The 17105-nt window shown below is 49.0% G+C and overlaps 1 protein-coding gene across 11 annotated transcripts in view; it reads left to right on the top strand.

Moving 5' to 3' along the window:
- Nucleotides 1-63: 63 nt before the first annotated feature.
- The window catches only part of PACS2 (phosphofurin acidic cluster sorting protein 2), a 72811-nt gene continuing 55769 nt past the window's right edge, over nucleotides 64-17105 (top strand). For all 11 annotated transcript variants that reach the window (XM_088170239.1, XM_088170236.1, XM_088170234.1 and 8 more), the window contains exon 1: nucleotides 64-199. In XM_088170239.1, the coding sequence (XP_088026365.1) occupies nucleotides 72-199 (128 nt within the window). In that variant the 5' untranslated portion in view covers nucleotides 64-71. The remainder of the gene's footprint in view (nucleotides 200-17105) is intronic.

Here is a 17105-nt window from a genome sequence, read left to right as displayed (position 1 = left end):
CCGCGGGCGGGGCGGGGCGGGGCGGCGGCGGCCCGGCGCGGTGGGCGCGCGCCAGGGCGGCGGGCACAGCCATGGCGGCGGCGGCCGAGCGGAGCCGCCTCAGCTTCCCCGGCGGCACCGGGGCCCTGGGGCGGCCCGTGCCTATGAACCTCTTCGCCACCTGGGAGATCGACGGCTCCAGCCCCAGCTGCGTCCCCAGGTAAGCGGGCGGGCGAGGGCTCGGACCCCACCCCCTTTCCTGCCCGCTGCTTTCCCGAGCCCCTTGCCCATCACCTGTGCGCTCCTCCGCGCCATCGCGGCGCCCCTTCCCACCCTTTGCCGCTACCGCAGTGACGGGCACGGCTCCGCCCGCCCGTCCCTTCAGTGGGTTTTGGGGAGGCTGGAGGTGCAGCCTACAAAGGGTGGGGGGCTGCTGCTGCCTGTGCCAGCCTTGCTGGGGTCACCTTCACGGCGAGCGTCCCCCAAAACCCCAGCCTGGGCTCTGTGCTGGCGGCAGGCTCTGGCCATCCATCCCCGGGGCTGCCGTGTTCCCGACGCCTCTCCCCGGGGAATGCCCGCCAGGGATGGGCTCGGGGTGCGCATCCCTTTCTTTTCCAGCCGTGGTTTTTCGCCCTCTGCCCGTCTCGGGTGTTTCCCGTGTGTAAACACGCGGCCGTGCTTTCTCCTGCGCTGGTTTCAGCCCGCATGGCAGGCATTCCTCTTAGTTCTTATAAATTTTGCGCTCTTCAAGCCTAGCTCAGAACGGAATGCCTATGAAGATTTGAACGTGACGGAGACAAATCTTTGAAGCGCTTCTCTTTCTCTTTTTGTTTTAAACGAGGACGTATAGCGAGCGAGCAGCAAGGGAACGGAGTCATCAGGCTGACCTGGCAGGAACGTAAAGCCCTGCAAGCTTTACAAACCCCCCCAAATCCCTGTGTCTTCTGCGCCATCCACATAGCAGGTTGGACGTGGTGGCCATGCCCCTGTATTGCAGGGACGAGTAACTATCCCGGCATCAACGCTGCCCATGGTGGCCTGACATCGTGGGCAGGGAGACAGAGGGGTAGAAGCAAACCTGAGTCCTGCAAATTGCAGGTAATCTTGGTTAATAGCAGCTTCTCTGTGCTAGCAGCGCCCCGGGCAGCAACTTTGTCAGCTCGTGTCTCGTTCTTTTCTGCAACGGGAGATCTTGGCATGGGTCTGGCACCCTGGGGAATGTGCCCCTCCTCAAGGAGTCTCTTTGCTGTGGAAGCTGGATGGGAATAGCTGCAGGAGCAGTTGGCGCTTTTTCATTTTTGTGCTAGACAAAAAAGCGTCCCTCCTCCTGGCAGGCGGTTGGACTGAAATGATCTTTAAAGTCCCTTCCATCCCACAGCACTCTGTGGTTCAGTGTGACTGGCGTTGTCCCTGCTGTGCAGAGGACACGGGGGTGTCTCATAGCACCGCTCTGAAAACAATTCCCTCCGCTGCACCCTTTACTACAGAAAGGCAGCTGAGTTTCCATCCCATCCAGCCTTGTAACAGTGGCTGTTAAACAAATAACAGCCCAAATGTCCGACACTGTCAAGGACTTTTCGTTCTGCATTATCATTTATGCTGATACTTGCAGATCTGCAAACGAGCTCACAACATAGCCTGCTTGTTTGCAAATCTGTAGATGACCAGAAAATGCAGTGTAAGGACACTGACCCTGCCTTGATGTGGCAGGGGGTGGGGAGCACAAGGGTGGGTCCTGGGTGCTGGAATTGTGAGGGGCAGCTGGTTGAGGTGCCTGGAGGAACGTGGGGAATGCAAAGCACATGTGGATATGTGCAGGTGGGGCAGAACTGGGGTTTGAGGGGGAAAGTCTGGAATTGCTGAAGCAATCTGTGAAGCAGGGGATGATGAAAGTGCTCAGATTGCCTGCCCTGAGGCATTGATGGAAGAACTGGGGCATTTGGGACGTTGTAGAAACAAAGCTTTTGGTTAAGGGAGTTCGGGTGTAGCTGTGAGTCCCTCTGCTCTCAGCCCTGCTGTTGCCATTACCTTTATTTGCTCTACCTGGGTGCCCTTTTTCCCTGGAGCCAGGGGGATGAGCTGCCATGCAGCTGCTGCATCTGCTGCTGCCAACCGTGTGAGCCTGCTTTCCCACAGATGTGGAGTGCCCCCATGGGCTGGGCACAGGCTGCAGGTGTAGCTGTGGGTGCCAGGTGGGTTTTGTTAGGCCAGAGTGAGGTCAGGAGCAGCTGAGGTTGCAGGTTCTACAGGGGTGTTGGTCCTGTGGCATGGTGAGGTGTGTGCTTGCTGGGCAAGCAGCGAGTTCTGCAGCAGTCAGTGCTGCTCTTTCTAATCATTGATCCTCATGCTTTGCGTTTCATTACAGGCTTTGCAACAGACCTTTGTGTCACAGAAAGCAGGAGTTTGAAAACCTTTAAGTTCTGCTACTGCCTCTGCCTTTTAAGTTCATACTGTAATGTTTTTTACTATGGCACCATGACACTTAAGATTCTTTTATGTTAAAGAGACATTAGAATGAAATCTTCTGCGTGGGAAATCATATCCCAAGTGAGCCTTTTGTCCCAGCAAAAGGGACGTGGGGACGTGAGAGGCGGATGTGGAGCAGAGTGAGCCTTGGAGTGTGGTCAGGCACTGTGAAGCTGCCTTGGTCTCTTTTGAGATTTTCACCAGTTCCCTTCTGGGTTTCTGTTGGCAGGACAGGCTTTCCAAGAAGAGGAGATTTGAACTTGGCACAAAGTCAGAAGATGCGTGTTTGGGGAGGGAATGTTGCTTCCTTCCCTTTTCTTTCTGGTCCAATAAATCTTAGCCTGTTTCTTAGGTGTTTCTCTAACCATGACCTGGAGCAGGAGGGGCTGGGTGGAAGCAGTGCCTGGAGTGGTGTGTGCCTGCACCTCTCTGAGCTGTATGGGTGGGTGCTGAGGTGGAGGATGTGTGTGTGCTTCCCTGAGAGCTGGGCTGTAGATTTTGAGAGCACTGTTCTTCAGCACACTCTGGTGGGTGATTTACTGAAAGTCCGTTCAGCTTGGGTGGGGTGTCAGCAAAATCTGGAAGGCTGCCTTGGTGCATCCATGGAGTTTCCTTGTGTGAAAAGGCTGGGTCTAAACTTAAGGAAGAATAGCACTGAGGAGTCATGGTGTTGTTCTGCAGTTGTGTGCTTAGTGTGAAACATGAGGTGGGGTGGTGTTTTGCATTTGTTCTGGCTTCTCTTACTCCTCTGCCATCTGCAGAAGTGATTTTATGATTTGTTCTTCAGCACACGTAGCTCCTGGGAGGTTTGGCCATAGCACTTTCTGAAATGCAGGAGAAAAGAATGACTTTGTTTTAGTCATCCCAGAAATGTGACTCAAAATGTCTCACTATCTGGGTGTATCCAGTGCATAGCAGAAGGAAGAGATACCTACCTTCTCCTGTTGTTTTCTTTCTCCTGTGCACTCAAAGACTTTCCTATATTACATAAAGTTCTCCCTGCCACCTGTAAAGACTGAGACTGATCTCCTTGCTGCTTGGCAGTGAGGGAATCAACACCTTTTTCCTCCCATTTTCCTCATGCCGTGAGAATGAAAGTAAGAATTACTCTGTGGATTTTGGTGTTGGCTTTCTTACCTTCCAATCTTTTGATGAATGACAGGATGCAGTACTGTCCCATGTCAGAGTAGCCTCATGAGAAGATGGCACCATGTGGAGGTTGTCCAGAGGAAGAGTGGTCTTGGGGGGAAGGTTTGGTTGAAAGGGTCTGCTGCAGCAAGAGAAGGCAATAATAGCTACTCTTCCCATTCAGGGTAGGTTTTGTTTCATTAGTGCCTAAATTATCACAAACTTGTAGAAATTGCTTCTGAACTTTGAACTGTCGAGTGGATTGAGACCAAACTGGATGTGGAACAGGTGTGACCCAGCGTCCCTGGGGGATATGAAGGGAGAAGTCTGTGAACAAACCAGTGGAAAGGTGGTGCTGGAGGTCTGGGGTTGCTGGCTGGGCACTGCCTGAGCATTTCGTGTGTTGGCTCCAAGGGGTCCCACACACATCCCCTGGGCTCACAGGAGGCCGGGGGTGCAGGGCTGTGGTACAGCACTCAGGCAGTCACAGCAGCCCTGGTACGGACATCCCCAGGGGCAGTGGAAATTGATGGGGATGAGATTTCGGATTCAGGCAGCTGAGTGGATCCTCACAGTGCGTGCTCCTGCCCCAGGCTGTGTGCTCCTCTCTCTGCCAGCTCCCATCTTCTTCCACTGACCTCTCTGGCTGGCTGCTTCCTGTGGGCTCATGAGTTGCAGAGGGCTCTGTGTGTCACCTAAAGGTGACAGCACCACTGATGTGTGACAGGAGGGACACAGTGAGGACTGCTGGGGCATGGAGCCACTCCAGCAGTCTGCAGGTTTGCACCCCTACCTGGTAATTCCCTGTCTAGCAGAGTGTTGAGGGGCTTATGATCTGTGTGAAGTCCACAGCTGACTCTTCCCCATGAGGATTTGCCAGAAATTCACTCAGAATGGGACACTTTGCCCTTTGGGAAGGATGCATTGCACTGGGAATGGGAACTTCTCTTGGCCAGTGAGAGCATGTTCTGACCTGGCTTGAGTGATGGCAGCTGTGCATCACATCCTCAGAGAGAGGTGAACAGCTTTTTATAGTAATAATTATCATCAGGTGATGCTATGTCATTAAAAACACTGATTAATTCGGGTAGGAAGAGAAGTTACTTTAAATGTATCTTAACCTTCTATTCTGTGGGTATGCTAACATTTAGGAGGGAGCTCTTCCTGGTTAAGATAACTGCTGGCACATTCATTGGGAGCTGAGGATAGATTTTCAGTGCACTTGGAACTAGGAAAATGTCTAATTACTCAGATGACTAGGTACGTTTCAGAAGTGCTTATTTGGAGGCTTTGTTTTGACTTTGTTTGAAAAGCATGAAATGCCTAACATTTTACCTCGGAAGGAAATTGAATACAAATGAGGGCACAGGACAGACTTTAAAAATACCACTGAGGTGATGCTGAATGCGTGAGATGCTTGAGGAAAAGCATTCACAGCTGACCAATGGAGATGGACTGCTTGGAGTAAATTGCAGTGGCCAGAACCAACCCTTCTTCTTGGAGCTAGAACATCCTATTTCTCCTCCTTAGTCTTTGGGGAAGAGATCCCAGTGATCCCTAAGTAAATCCTATCACTTTGTATGATCCTGCTGAATGTAATTTGGGTGCTTGTATTATTCAGTGGAAGTGTTCTGTCCAGTGGCTGAGTGGTTTATTGGAGACAGAGTTCCAGTGAGATCTGTTTGGAGTCATTTTTCATGGTGGAGCTTGAGCATGTCAGGAACAGCTCTGAAACAGATCTTAAAATCTCAAAGCCCGAGTCTCTGGATGGGATTTTACATGGTTTTCAGCTGGATGCTTTGTGCATGGAGGATGGTGGGAGTGCAAGGAATGGGCTGCTCTTTTGAAAAGTCCTCTTTCCTTGCCTTCCACCAAGCGAGGGTCCCCAAAGGATCTTCCCCTGGTGTCCCCTGGCAGGTCTGGCCCTGCTTGGCAGGAGGTGACCCTGCAGCTGCTTGTCCAGGAAATAGAAGCTCTTGTCCAGTGGAGCTGCTGATCTCCACCTTTCATCAGCTCTGAGCAGGCGGGCAATTTCTGTGGCTGTATCAAATTAGCTATGAAATGATTTGCATAATAGATTAATCAACCAGCAACCAAACATCCCTCTTTTCTGCCAAGAAAAGAAAGGCAACAACTCAGCTGTTACAAGAGGCCATTATGTTCCTTGCAACCCTTAATCTTTCTTTTTTCCAAGAGCGCTCCGTGTTTTGGCCTCACGCAGGAAGCTGGCCTGCTCACTGGCTTCATTTGCGTCACATCTTGGCAGCTTTTTCCAATTCTTTTGGGCCAAATTTTGCCACCGTTGTGGTGACCTTCTAGGGAGGGTATTTCCTATGGAATTGGTGGCTGGCTGCCAGACGACTCTGTGTTGCCAGGTCCTCTATTAGCCTTTGCCTTTCCATTGAAATTCCTCTGGGCCCCTTGAGCTCCTTCAGAATTGTCCCATTTCCTTGGGAAGTCGGGGAGCAGGAGAATAAGTAGGAGCAAGTCACCTCAGCACACAACTGAGTGGGCAGGAGCTGGTCACTGTGCTTTATTTTCCCTGTGTTTCTACCTCCATGTAAGCCAGCAGTGTGGATTTCCTAAGCTGTGTGGTCCTCCTGCTGCTCCAGATGTGACATCTGTGTGTCCTTGCCTGGCTGAAGGATGCCCAATCCGTGCTGGGGGAGTTTTCAGCCCAAATGGATCCCAACGTGCAGATGATAAGAGGCTTAGCGGGCTAATTGAATGTGATAGCGTGAAGCTTCTCTCATGGTGAGGTTTAATTGGATTATGATACTGTACAGTGATGTGGAGGGCTTGCAGGGCATGCAGCCAGCTCCACCAGGAGAGAGTGGATCCTTGCTAATCACCCGTTTGTTTAAAATAATGAATTGCCTGGAGAGCTCTGATGGGCGGGCTCTGCTTGCTGCAGCCGGTATCCCTGGAGAAGGGATCCCTAAAAAACCACACGTGTAGACCCCGTCCTGGGCTTGGTGCAGCTGTAGTGGAGGGTCTCCAGGTGAGGAGGAGACGAGCTCCTTTTGTTTGGGAAGACAGATGTTGTGTGCTGGAGCCTGGAAGGCGTTTCCTCCTCCAGAACCACTTCAGCTTTTCCCGCAGAGATTTCTGTGCCCGTGTCACTTGTCACAAGCTGTGCCTTTCTTTTGAGGTGCTCCTTCTCGTCCAGCAGCTGCCAGGCTGCCTTCCAGCACTCTTACTTGCAGGGCAAGAACTATTTTTTGATCAGGAGCTCAAATGCTTCCCCTGCTCCGGTGGGAAAGCAGGCTGATTTTTAAAGCACGCAGCAAAAGTGAAACTGAGAGCAGCTTTTGGAGGCTGTGAGGTTTGCTTGGTGTGTGTGTGTATAAACCAAAGCTGAGGTCTGCAGGTCAGACAGTGTCCAGGTGCTCACCTGGCTCGGGGTACGAGTGGCAGTACCTGTGTTTTGGGTGCTTTATGGAAGTCACTGCCTGAGCTGCTGTTCCTGGCAGGTTTTGCGCTGAAAGTAACAATGTTTGGTTTACTGATGTTTCAAAAGGGTTTGAAATGTGCATGGCTGCTCAGATCTGATCTCAGAAGAGTTGTCAAGGAAAATAGCATTTGTTCTCCTGCAAGCAGATGGATTAGCATAAAATATCAGCTTTGATGCCGTGTGAAGAGTGCTCCTCATGCATAGCCTTTGTACTGGTTTGGAAAGTTAACTGTTTGTGTCATCAGCGTTTGAATGGGCTGGGAAATGCCCCAAGGAGGGAGTGTGTGTCATTTGGGCAGGGAGCAGCACCTGGGCACTGCAAGCTTTTCATGAACTTGTCCTGTTTCTTGCTGTGCCTCATCCAAACAATCAAATAAATGTGATCACTTTGCTGCTGCTGGGAAATGGCCATTTAGCCACTTTTCCCCCAGTGCTCTAACATGTGGGACCTCCCTCCCTAAGCTCTAATGATAAACTCTCTCCCCTCTCCTGCTTGTTTACTTTTTTTGGCAGTCAGGTGCTCCGGAGCGTGTAGGAGGAAAGTGGAAAGGAATAGCCAAAGGGGAATGCTGGTGTTTAACCAAAACCTTGCTTCCAGGTCCTTCTGGACCTCGGGGAGGTAATTGGTTTTGTTCTAAAATGGAAAAAAAAGGGAACAAACCTGGTGATCCAGGATGACTTTTTTTTTTTTTTTAGTGCGTGTTGCTGGGGAGAAGTGGGGGTTTGAAGGTGGGAGGCTGTGAAGGAGCAGGGCATGAAGGGTATGCCTGTGTGTGCAGGGTGAAGTGAAACATGTTCACTGCTCAACAAAGCACTTTATTTTGCTGTTTAAAATCTTCTGAAAAAGACACCGTCTGCTTTCATCAGATCCCTTTGCTCTGTTGAGCTCAACTGTTGAAAATCTTTTCCTGCTCTTTTTATTTTTCTACCAAGCCATTGCTGTGCAAGGGCTTGAAGGTGCTGGTAAGTAAATATCTTGTGCAGAAGAGAGATTTCTGAAGGGATCTTCACCTCTGCAGGGAGACACACACATGGGAGGCTGTTAATGGAGACATGGGCAAACCATGGAGCTCATAAGGTGGCCCTGGCCTGTGTTTCAGGGGTTTCTAGTGCAGGGCTCTCATTTATGGCCAAAACAAGCTGCAGCTCGCCCATGCACTTGCCTGGTGCGTGTTTCCCAACAGGCACTAAGCCAGATCTAGATATAGAGCAGAGAATAACCCCCGTGGGGAGATTCTTAGGAAGCCTTATCTATATATAGTCCATATAATGTGTATCCCCTTTCTGCAGAGAGGACAGTCTGCCCTGGGAGCGCGATTAACTCGGGCACCACCCCTGCCGCATCCCGGATTGCCGCCGTGCGTGTCCTGGCTCCATCCACGCCGGGTGGCACCGGGGAATTCGGTGCTGAGAGCCCCAGCTGTGCTGTCCCCTGGGTCACCAGGCTGGTGGCACGCTCCCCTGGCTTGTCCTTGTCAGCCAGAGGGGACAGCTGCAGGGCTGGGGCTCAGCGTTCGTGCCTGCGCCTTCGGAGCGCGCTGCTCTGCTGGGTGCTCTCGTTAAAGCCGTGACATCCCAGCTTGGCACTGACCTGTCATGGAAAAGCTTGTGCAGGATTTTCATGTCGCTGCAGTTCCCTTTCTTGCAGCTGCTTGCCTGGGTGTTCTGTCAGAGGGACCTGCACAGACGTTCTGCTGCTTTGGGAATGAGAAGCAATTTGCAGTGTTCAGCCCACCTGCAAAACAACACAAACAAAAGAACCCGTGAGCAGGTGTCTTAGATCAGAAGTGGGAACACACAGTGAGGTGGACAAGGTGCCCTTTCACACAGCAGTGTGGTCTCCTGTTAATTTATGGTTGGGTGCAGTTTCACCGTGAGGATGTCTGAGCTCATTCACAGCCTTCCTTTCCGTTTAGTACATGACTTTTTCCAGCTGGTGCTCCACCATATTTTGTAGCCTTCTTTCTACTGCTGAGAGTTTGCTGCCCACTTAGCAGCTCTGCAGTACATCCCGAAGTCACAGCAGTGAAATTCTGGGGAGCTTTGTACCAGCTTGAAATGTCAGAGAGCAGCTCACAAGGTTCTGTTGGACCAGCTGGAGGCACAGCTTTCTCTTTGGATGCCTTTGGCTTTGGGACTGTGGGCCTAGGTCTTCAGAAAGCAACCCCGTTTTCTATGCTGGGGACATGGATTCCTTTCTCTTTTAGGGAGCTGGTCTGGTGTTGTAGCTTCCATGAAAGTCATGGGGCTGTTGGAGGACATCTCACACAGATTTTACAAATATAGCAGGATCGTTTGAGGTCACTCAGTCTTGAGTTTCTTCAGGGATTGCACACCTCAGCTGGAGGCTGTGCCAGAGCTCGATTTGATTGCCTCTGGAGGGGCTGTGCTGGAAATGGGTGTCTGTGTTATGGGGTCCAATCTCAGTACAGTCCTGCAAACTTCCCAGGTCTTATGTGTGTAGTCCTCACTTCAGCTTGTGGTGTGTGTCCTGATTTCAGCTGTGTGAGCACGGTGTGTGACAGAGACAGGGAATTGTAGTGCCTGCCTCCCAGCCGGCATCAGGGCTGCCTTCCTGCTGTCCCTCTGTGCAGTGCAGGTTTGGAGGGGTCAGACACAGGCATTTACCTCTCCTGCCACTTACAGCAGGGCTGCAGCAGCTTGGGGAGCTCTCTCAGATGTGTGCAGAGCTGTTGTGCTGTCCTGACACCATAAAGGCTAGAGGTGACTTTTACCTGCTCTGAAGATGGTGTGTCTGCTGCTTTGGCTGCTGCTTGCCAGCATCTTGTGCCAGTGCAAGCATTAGAGAATTGACTAATTGGTGAAGTGGATCATCAGGGTGGAGGTTTATGGGGGGCCAGAGGTGAGGAGGTGGGTTTGTGTTCAGCTGGATCAGTTCTCTGCTGTGGTTGTGCAGGTGGGGATGGAGCAGGTAACTCACTTAACCCAGCACTGCACCACATTTCTAACTCGGTGGAGCTTCTCTTCGTGGCCAAGGAAGTGACTTTGAAGGGCTGTGGGAGGAGAAGCCCAGCCCCTTGTTTAGAGGCTGGTGTTTTAGCTCTGTGCCATAAACCCTGGGTGGTCCCAAGGCTTGTGTGTGTTCTCCAGCTCTCGTCGGAGCTGCAGAGCGGGTCAGGGTGAAGAGATGGCTGAATGGAGGTGGGCTCTCCCTTTTTTTGGGAAGAAGGGCTCTTTGCAGTGAGATTGCCAAATAGACGCTTTCTAACTCGAGTATTTGACAGTGTAACCAAAGCTGCTGGAGATTGCTGGGGATGGAACTGAATCTTTCACACCGATTCTTATGCAAATTTAAACATGTGCTGCCGGCTTCTGATGGGACACCTACAAATACAACCAGCTCCATTCAGGAATCCTGCCATCCATGCCTGGATCTTGAATTGTTTTATAGTTACAGAGCTGCCTCTGTAGCAGTTCCTCGGTGCTGTCCTTACCTGTACACGTGAAATTTCCCTGCAGATCTTGCCTAAGTCACCTGTGGAGGTTCAGGTGTGTTTGTTGTTGGCACTGCCGATTGCCATCCTGCTCTGGCTCAGGAGCAAATGAGCCTGAACGTTCCAGTGCTCTTTTCCTCGCTGATGATGGGTTGGGGTTCATTAGAAGTAAATTAAATGACCTTGAGGTCTGCAGAAAATAATCCCGTGTATTTAACACTGAGTGCAAATCATCTTAAGTTTCTATCCACTAAATCTATAACTGTGAGTTGATGAGCCCATTAAAAAAGTATTATTTTTGGGCTCTTGGGGAAGATGGGTGTCTGCAACCTCCTGGTGCAGATTCAAATTCAGGCTTGTTTTTTTTTCATGCATGTGCCACGTGGTAATCGAGCTGTTGGTCAAAACCATGTGGACTTAATTTCTTTAAAGTACAAACAGCCTAGAAATGTTTGTTTATGTACAAAATAATCTGCCAGGGACTGTAAGCATTTCCATGTTTCTGCAAGAAATGAAGGTAATTATATAATCAGCAAAGATTCATATGGCTTAACTTGTCTTCCATCTGGCATTAGTTAAATTGATGTTTTCATCTGCATGACCTTTCAGGGTGGGGAGGAATTATGAAAATGGAAAGCATGGCTGGAAAAGACCTTCCTGGGACATCCAGCCCATGTAAAGGCTGGAACAGGTCCCCTGACAGCTGCTGAGGGGAGCAACTCTTTCTTTCCCCCCTGCCATGGTCCATGTTACTGGTAGGTATTTTTTGAGTTTTAAAGTGGGTGGTTTTACTTGCCTGTCCTGTATGCAATCCTTCCCCAGTGCATGAGTGTATGGACAGGCTAACTAGATTAACTACAGCAGGAAGAGCTTCCTTCTTAAAAGAAAGCTATTGTTAGAGCATCACTTATCATAAATCTATAGCACTCCTAATCCTGCTCTCCTCCCATTTCCGTTCTCCTCTGCTTTTTACAGTTTGCAGGGTCTGCTCTGAGTTTTCCTTGGGGCTGTCCTGCAGCCTTTCCTCTGTGATCTCTTCCTCTCAGATGGGCAGTTTCCAGCATCAAAAGGATCTTTCCAAAACGACCTCTTGGATGAAAATATATCTGTGTGCTTTCTAGGTGGTAGAAAGATGATATACTGCTTTCCTGATCAAGTTGCACCCACTGCCTCAAAATGAAGGATTTGCAAGGAAAGCTGAGAGCTGCAAGAACTGGATCATATATATTTCATGTTGCTAGTGGCTTGTTAGGGGCTGAACTCCCTTTTATTTGCTTTTCTACCTCTTCCCTGTGCTGTGCCAGAATTTAAGGTGCTCCAATTTCCTTCAGGCTGGAGGGATCAGTGTCTTCTTTTGGCCACAATTCTGCTTTATTTTGCTTAATAGAGCTGAGACCATTAGTGTGGGCTTTGTCCTTACTTCACAAATAGACTTTGGGTGTCTCCAGGTACTTGGCTAAGCTTTTCCTGTTCATGTTCAGTCCCAGTGAGGATCTGAGACAGCCACTGGCAGATACCAAAGCAGATCAGAGGATTTTTTCCTCCCAACGTGCAGCCTTCAGCAGCTCAAGTATAAAGCTGCTCACTGAGACAAAACTTTGGTGGCTTCTTACCCTTGGCCCAGGGGGATGTGCCTGAGGATCAGAAGCCTGGGTAGTGCTTAGTTCAAGCAAACACCTAGAACTTTTTCCAGGGAAAAGGGATTTCAGAGATGGATTTTCTCAGTTCAGCCTTCAGTCATCATCCTCCTGTTTTTCTGACACCTAAATGGCAGGTCCTGCTGGGCATCTTTAAAAAAACATTTGTAGTAAACTTTTCTTGTCCATTCAATTGTTTCCTTGTTCCAGATCACAACCTAAATGTCCAAGTGGCTGTCTGTGTTCCTGCTGCACCTGTATTCAAGGCCAGCTTTCTGCTGCTTGGGTTTGCCTGCTTAGGTTTGCTTGGCACCACTGCTCTCCTGCAGGCTCCAGTAGCCTGATTGCTGGTGTTTCCATCTTTGCACAGCTCTCAGGATCCAGAGGATCTCTGGATTAAAAGAACAGTTTGCACCCAGGTGCTGGAGTACAGAAATCTGGTCCTGACCCCACCGATGTCTCAGCATTGTGTTCTGTGATTTTTCCTTCTTCCCTGGCCTCTCCCAGCATTGCCATTGGCCCCTGCTGTGGCTCTCAGTCCCAAAAGCAGAAGGGACATCTGCCTGGTGGGCATCTGTAAAGCTGTACTGTTCATCACAAGCCTTCTGGGGAGGCCTGGGAAGGTGCTTTGTGTCTTGTGTGCTTTCATTTTACATGAGCAGCTCTTGTCAGGAGAGCAAACAGGATTCCTGCTTTGCCAAGCAGCGTGCTGGGCACTGGGCAGGGGTTGGTGTGAGGCTGCCACCACTCTCAAAGGTGGCTCTTAGTTCTTGGCTTTGCACAGCTCTAAGATTATTTCACTGTTTAAAGTTATTTGCTTTGCTTTGCATCCACTAGGTTGTCATATTTCTCTCTAGTGGTGGTCAGATTTGCTGATGGTTTGTATTTGAGCTGGGAAAAATGCCCCTTGTTGGGATTCTGGTATGTCTGTGTACAGAAAAAAATGTTGAGTGGGCTGGGAATAGCTTCCAGCAAAGTTGTATCAGTTTCTTGGAGCTCTTTTGTTTGGTAGAAATTCCTTTCTTTTCTCTCCCCCTTCGCATCCCCCTGACAGCCCACCTCTTTTCTTCATGGGCTTGCTGAGGTATAATTCACAATTGAGTGATTGAAGTGAAATATGCACAGCTGCAAATGCATTTTTAAAATGATGCTTCATCCTGAAAGCATCTCTCTGAACAGGTTGGCAGCCCCAGTAGCCATCAGAGTGCAGTAACGAAAAGGATTTTGTTGAGAACACTTGACTTTGATTTTTATCAGGCTCTGAGAACGTGTTGACCACTTGCTGCTTTTGAGTGCAGATAGGGAGTGTCTGGAGCTGGGGAAATCTGTTAGATGTGTCCCTGAGAAAAGGGGACATAGCTGAGTTTTCCTTTGCTCTCCCCACACTGTAAGGTGGAAATCAGCTGGCGTATGATAAAGGACAAAAGTTAGGAAAAAGTTTTCTTCACATTTGAAGCATCATATCCAGTCTTGCATGGTGCAGCTTTCCTCTGCCTTGCCACTGAATGGAGAATTTTTGCAGCTCTCTTTCCTTCTTTGGATCCATGGGATGCTTTTGCCATTCCTTGCTGTTCCTGGTGTGAGACAAAGCCCAGGGAGTGGAAGCTGCAGTGTCCTGTTACAGTCACAGCACTGGCCCAGTGCTGCCAGGATTTGGTGTGGGGCTGCCTGAATCTCAAACACACCAGGATCCAATGTCCATTTATCAACAAGGTGAAATGATTCATCAGGATCTGGGACAGCTCAGAAGGCTTGAATCATTTCAGTGTCAGAATTTGGTGTGGATTAATGTAAACAATTCTCTGATCTCTGGAAATTCAACATTTCTTCTTGTTTCCCACAGTTCCTGACTCTTGAACAGTGAGTCGAGGCTCCTCTAGCTTTTGTTTCTCTGTTCTCTGTCCTCTGCCAGCAGACTGCTGCTGCTCCTGCCGAGTCTCCTGGGCCTATCTTGGTTCCAGAATTATCACCACATTTTCCAAGCTATTGCATGAGTAACTTTGGGCTTTTCTCCTGCGAGTGAATTCACTCTCCCTCAGCTCTCCAAGAGGACTGTTCTGAGTGGAAGCTGATCTGTGCTACATCTGCAAAGAGAGCACCCCACTGAGTCATGCAGATTCAGGTGTGAAAACAGAGAATGGATTGGTAATTTGTAATTAGATGAACATTTGTGTATGATTACTTAACAAATGATTTACATAACACACAATGTCTTAGTGAAACACTTGTGCCACTGCTTCAGTTCGAGAGTTTCCCTTCAGCCAGGTTCAAGGTGCTTGCTGTGAGCAGATCTCTGCTTCACAGTGATGGAAATGAAGGCTCAAAATAAACACCCTGGAAGTGGTAAAAGATCTACACCAGTGCTCTAGAGAGGCTGGGCTCACCAGGGCTGTGCTGGAAAAATAGAATGTGCATAAATACATTTATTTTGTATGATTAGCCATAGACCCCGATGCAAAGGTTGATGTGCTTGCTATTACCTGTAGTCATGTGGTGAAAATCAGAGGTTGAGCGTGGTCCTCTGAGTGAGGACAACATAAAATCAAGGATAAATCCCATCCTGATGCTGTGGTACTTGGCCTTGTCTCATCCCCACAGGTGATCCTCAGCTGTTTGTGTGATGGAAATGCTCTTTGACAGCCTGAGTAAGTGTACCTAGCTCCAGATGTGCCATGCCTCATCCACGAGCAGGAGCACTGGGCACAAAATGATGCTGATATCTTTTCCTTGCTCTTAGCATCGTTGTCATGTTAGCATTAGCTGGTTGCATCAGCAGAGGCATTAGGGGAGGACGTTTTCAGGGGGCTGAGACTGCTCTGGCTGTGGAGTTTGGCCTCCATGAATGATCTGATGGTGTGATCTTGTTCACAAATGGAGTAGCTGTCTTTTTCCTGCACAGGCTTCTTGGTAATCCCTCCCTGCAGTGAACCTCAATATCCTGCTGGAGAAGAGCAGCCTTTCATTCCAACTCAGCTTGTTCATGCCTCATTTACCTCGGTCTGCTTATTTTGTAGAGCATCTACGGTTTATCTTGATAAATCCAGTTTCAGTGGGAACTCACAGGCCTGATGAAAGGTTCGGGGGACTGAATGGATTATGATGGTTATAAATTACTTTTTGTTTTATTGCTTGTGTTCAACATTTAAAAAGTCCTGCAGGGGTCTGTAGCAAGTTCTGAGCATCTTGGAGCACCCTGTGTCTTTCAAAGCTCACTGTTTTGCTGGCTTATACAGGTTACACTGATGTTTTAATAAATATTCTTGGCAAATTGAACTAGCAAGTTCAGGCACTTGGTTTGCTTTGCTGCTCCCTTATTGCTTTCAGGAATGAAATATCACCAGCAATGATGCTGAAGAACTGTAATCTCTAAATAATATTGAATCCCTGCTTGCCAGCTCAACTTCCCACGGCTGCTGAAGAGATTTAGAGTATTATGGAAATGCAAATGTTCTTCTGAGCAAACCACTGTGTTCTGCCTGCCACTGCAAGTGTTTGGCACTAGGATTCTTCTGTACTTCTTTAGTAAAACTTGTGGTTGCTTTTTTTCCCTGATAAGCTTAAAGGTGATGTTAGCTTTCAGAAAAGAGTGTAAACAGTGTCTGAGCTGCCAGGTTTTCTCCCTTTTTCATGAGAAACTCAGAGAAATCTCAGTCATGAGGGGTTTTTACAGAGAAGAAAAATAAACAGAAAACCTTGTGCTGAGTTATTTCCCAACAAGTGCTTTCTTTTTCAGTTACAGTTCTTTAAACTGGAGCATACAGGATATATTTAGATGTGAAGAGACTTGCTGTGGGGGAAGGCACTTTTCAGGTTTTGTTGAGAGACGTTTTGAGATCACCTGGAGACTGGGATTTTCCCTAAATTAAGCTGCTCTTTTCTGAAAGGAGATCAGAATTAGTCTGAAAATCTGAGCTATTTGCAAACCAGCTGGAAGTGCATGTCCTGGTGGATGCAGGTGCCTCCCCATTCAGGTATCTCCTCAGGGCAAGGGAAAGGTTTTTCTTGCAGTCCTTGCCAATCCAAAATCTGCTGCTTGTCTCAGCGTAAGGTCACCCCCACGGGTGAGCTTTAAAGCCTGCAAGAGATCCCAGGAGTTTCTGTTCATTGCTGCAGTGGTGGTGGGTTCTGCGCTTTGCAGGGCTGCAGTTGGAGAGCTCGTGTTGTGCTTGGCAGCGGGCTGGGCACTGCATTCTCTGTGAGCCTCTTCAGCCCAGTTCAGCTGGTTTTGGAAGTTAAAATGTTGCTTCTGCTTGCTGCTGGAGTTCCATCCCTGGCAGCAGCGCTGGGAGTTTCACTTCAGCCATCTCATCCTTGCAGCACCTGGGCTTGTGTGCTCAGCTGGTTGACTTTTGGAATCTTGCTAGATCCCTTCTTTCTGCTCTCTGGTGATTTCCTTCCCAGCTTATCTGTGCTCTTCTGAGCAGACAGTGTGCAAATGAGCAAGTGCTGCCCGGAATATTTGATGGAAAAAATGCAGGGGATATCTGCTGGAGCACAATGCAGCTTCCATCAGAGGCATTTCCTTGCAAGGAGTGCTGAATGCTTTGGCATTTTCAGACCTTTTTTTGACCACTGTTAATATTGCAAAGCTCCTCTCAGTTTGCCCCTTTCTGGGGAGATAAATCTGCAAGGCACTGCACCTTTCAGCTGCTGTACCCTCAGTGTTTTGTTCCAGTTTGAGGGCTGTTCATCAGTGTTTCCAGCAAGTTTAATGCTGAATGCCCCAGCTTTAGTGGCAGGATTTAGAGCTCTTTGTGAATTATATTTAGTGCTGATGGAGGCTGCTTTTTTCAGCTGGCTGTTGTTGCCTTGTAAAAACCAGCACTGTTCAAATAAACTCTTCTGGGAAAGAGCCACCTTTCTTTTATAACTGTTTTAATGTGTTTGATTTGGGAACATCCTTTGAGCTGTGGCCAGAGAATCAATGGGTTGCCAGTGTTGCAGTCCCAGGGTGAAAGCACCTGTGCACAGGTGAGGCAGAGCTGC

The sequence above is a fragment of the Sturnus vulgaris genome, chromosome 9, assembly GCF_052056855.1.
Source record: "Sturnus vulgaris isolate bStuVul1 chromosome 9, bStuVul1.hap1, whole genome shotgun sequence".
Classification (NCBI taxonomy): domain Eukaryota; kingdom Metazoa; phylum Chordata; class Aves; order Passeriformes; family Sturnidae; genus Sturnus; species Sturnus vulgaris.
Note: the sequence above shows the minus strand (reverse complement) of the source record. Positions and strands in the feature narration are given on the sequence as shown.